Consider the following 5287-nt stretch of genomic DNA (forward strand, 5'->3'; position numbering starts at 1 on the left):
GTGGGGCGACGGTGGCAAGAAAAAACTCCCTCCTGGAGGAAGAAATCTTGGGAGGAACCAGGCTCTCTGGGAGGACCCTTCCTCCTAAGGGCAATACTTACCAGCGGTCTGAGACGACGGTTGTTCCTTCTCAGCACGATGATGGCTCTAACTTGCTTCCACACCCTGTTTTAGAATGAAGAGAAAAATGATTAACAAGGTAATAGGACATTTCAAAATTCTCTCAGCTGCTGTGTCTTCTTACGTTTCTCTTGTAAAACAGGATGTAGGCAGACTGCTGCTGTTCCTCAAAAACTGCCGATCCAGTTGTGTGGAGCACCCGTGCATCATTATAGGTGAGCCAATGATCTGATGTAGACTGTGGGCTCTCCTCAGGATGCACAGAATGACAGATGTAGTGTCCTAAGATCACATTAAGACAAATGAATCCAACTTCTAAAAGTCAACTGATTCAAGCAAACAGTGGTTTGGACTTAGTGCTTCTTAAAACATCAAAAGCTTTTGTGTGTGAGTCCTTCACTCAAAAGTAGCATTTTCTGTTTGTAACAAGTCAGTTGTTTTACCTGATTCTGTGCCTCCATAGTGACTAATGATGCTTATGAGTTCATAACGGCCATCACCCTGAGAAGGAACAAATCCAAAGATCAGTTTCATAAAGTCTCACATCAGTGCGATAATTAAGCTGATTCTCTGAGATGTTCTGCAGTCTGTTTTTACCTGTTTGGATGACACCACCAAGTCCCTCTGCAGCCTGACGGGGTCATTCACCTTCTGAAGCTTGTGGGTTTTTGTAAAGCCAAACCTCTTCAGGTGAAAGATGAGAACTCTGGCAGAAAAGAAAAAAAAAACCCAAGGTACAAAATAAGAAGAATGAGTGTCAAACACAAACCGAAGATGGGAGAAAATGACTGCTCAAGTGTTGTCTAAAAAACTCTGATGTTTAGTGCGCCACAGTTTGGAAATCAGGTCAGTCGATCAATTCTGATGTGACCTTACTCACCTTGGCAGTGTATCAAAAGACTGCTTCACTTCCGAGGTCGTCCCTCCACAGTCACAGGTAAATTCGATTTTTTGTTCCTAAACAACGGCAAAGAGAAAACAGGCTTTATGGTAGAAAAAAAAATCACAACCTATGCGCACACACAAGATCAGTGATACTACATCTCTACTGGAATTTGTGATCTTACCTTCAAGTATGTCCCTAACATGTCCTCAACAGACCCCTCTGGAACCAGGTCAAGGGACAAGCTTGTAAATTCCTCCTGTTGTGATGACTGGTGACCGCAGCTACACATTTAAGGAGTAACGTAGTTAAAGTAACGATCAAGTAGGTGGAAAAGAGGTATATGAAAATGTTGCAATCAGCCCTGTGTTTCTGAAAGACTGGCTTACCTCTTGCATGTCCTCATGTTTTCCATTTTGAAAACATGATGGTCTTCTACTGGGCAGGTATAACTTCGGCCCAGGAGAGCTGCTTCCCTCTTCAGGTGAGGTGAGAGGCTTTTCACCTCATTGAGGAAAAAGGTTAGGAATTCATGAGCGTCCTGAAAGAAAAACACAGAGGAGATTTAGAACATAAACATTAGAAGGTAAAGCAAAAAACAAAATGTCCAAATAGCTGACGCACTTTCTGTGCACTGCCTTCGTATTCAGGAACCTGTTGGCTGAATGCCTTCTTAAAAGACATTAGGCGGCGTTTTTTAAGGTCATAATCTCTTGATTCATGACAGTTCCTGATGTTCATGAGCCTTCTGTAAAAAGGAAAGGGTAAACAGACATTTCTGGTGTTAGATATCTTTGTTCTTCAGGTTTCTGAAGAAAGTAGAAGGTTGACGTAGCGCACCTTAAGAGCCGAGCTTCTGGGACTGCTCTCCACAAAGTCTCCTGACGGCTGACATCTCTAATGAACTCCTCATTGTTGAAGAGGCTCTGCAGGCAGGAGTTCATGTAGCAGCTGTTTACAATGTTTGGAAACCTGCCACACATACACAAAGTTTACACTATCAGTGTAAAATAACTCATTTCCACTTTGACAAAGAGAGCTTTGGTCCTCGTGCACCACGTGTACTCACCCGAAGCGGTCCACAGTCTGAACTTTATTTTTCTTTTTTTTTCTATCCTTCAAATTTTTCCCTAAACTATTGCAAAAAGGTAAAAACACAAACACACAATTAGGAAAGATGTCAAGAAGCTAAGCAGTGTATGTGCATGTATGCATGAGCTTTGAAGTTTAAACATTTTGGAGGACGTTTTTCTCTTACATGTCAAACACCTGCTCCAATCCATCCTCTTGTGCCAGAAACTCCATAAGCAAAGTGTCCCAACTCAGGTCTGATGGCTCACTATGTTCAGTGGTGTTTCTAACCTGGTTGGAACTTTCACCACATTCCTTATGGGTGCTGCTGCATGCAGAAAGAAGAAAGGAGTCAGGGATGCATAGCAAGCACAACAGGACAACAAACAAACATTGTCTCTCTGGAGAAAAGCATTCAAACATCTAATTCTTATTGTGATCAGCAATCGGCCAAAATATTAAAAGCACTTACCTGGGATTGTCTGTAGTTATGACCTGTACTAGGTCCTCTGAACTGTTCAGTGGAGGCTTGATGTCCAGTTCTTGGCCTTTTGTTTCTAGGCAGTCTTCTTTTGGTGGTGCTGCCTCAGCAAGTGTACAGTCCTGCTGCAGGTTCTTTAATCTGCAAAAATATACAAATATATAGAAGATTAAGTATCAAATCTGCAACCAGAAGGATCCCAAAAGAATTTTTCTTTAAAGTGAGAAGATTAAAGTTTCCCTTACTTGTCACTCTTTTTATCAGGTTCCCCTGTTGTTTCTGGAGCAACCAGTTCTCGACCTTTTGTTTCTAGGCAGTCTTCTTTTGGTGGTGCTGCCTCGGCAGGTGTACAGTCCTGCTGCATGTTCTTTAATCTGCAAAAATATACAAATATATAGAAGATTAAGTATCAAATCTGCAACCAGAAGGATCCCAAAAGAATTTTTCTTTAAAGTGAGAAGATTAAAGTTTCCCTTACTTGTCACTCTTTTTATCAGGTTCCCCTGTTGTTTCTGAAGCAACCAGTTCTCGACCTTTTGTTTCTAGGCAGTCTTCTTTTGGTGGTGCTGCCTCGGCAGGTGTACAGTCCTGCTGCAGGTTCTTTAATCTGCAAAAATATACAAATATATAGAAGATTAAGTATCAAATCTGCAACCAGAAGGATCCCAAAAGATTTTTTCTTTAAAGTGAGAAGATTAAAGTTTCCCTTACTTGTCACTCTTTTTATCAGGTTCCCCTGTTGTTTCTGGAGCAACCAGTTCTCGACCTTTTGTTTCTAGGCAGTCTTCTTTTGGTGGTGCTGCCTCGGCAGGTGTACAGTCCTGCTGCAGGTTCTTTAATCTGCAAAAATATACAAATATATAGAAGATTAAGTATCAAATCTGCAACCAGAAGGATCCCAAAAGATTTTTTCTTTAAAGTGAGAAGATTAAAGTTTCCCTTACTTGTCACTCTTTTTATCAGGTTCCCCTGTTGTTTCTGAAGCAACCAGTTCTCGACCTTTTGTTTCTAGGCAGTCTTCTTTTGGTGGTGCTGCCTCGGCAGGTGTACAGTCCTGCTGCATGTTCTTTAATCTGCAAAAATATACAAATATATAGAAGATTAAGTATCAAATCTGCAACCAGAAGGATCCCAAAAGATTTTTTCTTTAAAGTGAGAAGATTAAAGTTTCCCTTACTTGTCACTCTTTTTATCAGGTTCCCCTGTTGTTTCTGGAGCAACCTGGTTTCTTCTCTGTAGAAAGAAACCAAAAGACAGGACATAGCTGTGTGCTTCATTGCTCTTAATTGCTCCCATTTCATTGTGATGAATAAATGCTTGATGATAGTGACTCTTTCCATAAAACATACCTTCCAGAATTTGAAAATAGACCAGCGGGACTTTTTCTGTGGCTTTACAGTGGGGGTCTCTGCCTCTGTATCGCTGTCAGTTTCCTGTAGAGAACGAACAAACATAATGTTATTAAAAAAGAAAAGTCACTTAAAATTAACAAATACATTTTAAGGAAAATATGCATTTCATATGTCTTCTGTAAAAGCAAACCGAGAAACAGCAGAAGAAGTGTCTCCATTTTATTTTCTTCTTCTTCTTTATACCATTTTCATGGTTAGGTGTTGTGGCAGCAACAGAAGCATCCGGGACGCTGATCGAGGACAAAAGTGTAAATGTTATTTTTCAAAGTGGAAATTTTTAACAAGGAGCGCATCCTGGATATTGCAAATAAAAAATAATAACTGTTATGAAATACCAAAATGAACAAAATCATGTATTTTGTACATTTACACTCTATATTTTCAACTAATCTCTGAATCGATATAAATAATAGACAAAACTAGAAGTAGTAAAAACGATATAAACACACAAGGCGGAAGAAAAACAACAATAAAAGGGAAATAAAACAGCTCACACTAAACCACTGCTATAAATATCTCCGGCAACATTGGATTAAAGAGTCACATTTCTTTACCTCTGTTGAGACGTAGAAGGAATTTCCTTCTCTGCCACGTTTTGGTTTTTTGATCTCTGTTTAGAAAGAAGAAAACCAACATCAGTAATGGCATAAAACAAACATTCCAAGGGAGGCTCTACATGAAAAGTGTCCAGTTAGAAAATTTGGTATTATTTTAGATTATTTATCAATTTAGTGAGCTATCGACTCATGAAGTGGACCGATATGAATATGTTTAAATAAATTAAAAACAATTTATTCATGCCTCAATTTGAGTTTTAAAGTTTATGGTATGAAATACAAAATACTTCATTTGGTTCAAAATTCAGTTTTTACAAAAATCATCTATGAAGCTCCATTAAAAGCTTCAAAATGCTTATTTACTGTAAGAAAATATACAGAGAAATGTGCTACAAGTCTCGTCAAACTTACCTTTCTGAGAAAAAAGCGTTTGAACATCTTTGAACCTAATTTGATCGCAGTGAAAATCTTCTGTGCTATGCAAAAGTTCAACTGAAAACAAGTTCAATAGTTGTATATTTATAAGCTTTCAGCATAGAATGTTCATACCCTGAACATATGTCATCATAATGTATGGGGCTAGTTTGCATATTTTGGAATGTATGCTCATTGGAACTGTGTGGTACTCGTCTCCAAGCAACCCCACTGTACATGCTTGAAATGTACAGTGCAATGTGCAAAAAATTGCAAAAATAAACAAGACAAGACAGTGCAATGGATATGTGCAAAATGCTGAGTATTGTGCAAAAGTAACTTGGTGTGT

General features: G+C 39.0%; 1 protein-coding gene across 1 annotated transcript; it reads right to left on the minus strand.

Annotated features, from left to right (window-relative positions):
* Nucleotides 1–223: 223 nt before the first annotated feature.
* LOC147312734 (ubiquitin carboxyl-terminal hydrolase 46-like) lies at nt 224–5287 on the minus strand. The gene is made up of 16 exons (XM_086264327.1): nt 4936–5287; nt 4522–4577; nt 4098–4197; nt 3905–3988; nt 3733–3788; nt 2547–2696; nt 2262–2402; nt 2073–2138; nt 1844–1975; nt 1628–1751; nt 1393–1544; nt 1188–1287; nt 1001–1077; nt 718–826; nt 564–621; nt 224–402 (listed from the first exon to the last, which is right to left on the minus strand). Exons 1-16 carry the CDS (start codon nt 4960–4962, stop codon nt 224–226), a joined length of 1611 nt encoding a protein of 536 aa, XP_086120453.1. The 5' UTR covers nt 4963–5287.

Source organism: Aulonocara sp. 'chitande type north' Nkhata Bay, linkage group LG15 (assembly GCF_057382095.1).
Source record: "Aulonocara sp. 'chitande type north' Nkhata Bay isolate Kocher_YH1m ecotype deep benthic linkage group LG15, A_spYH_male_GT1.1, whole genome shotgun sequence".
NCBI lineage: Eukaryota > Metazoa > Chordata > Actinopteri > Cichliformes > Cichlidae > Aulonocara > Aulonocara sp. 'chitande type north' Nkhata Bay.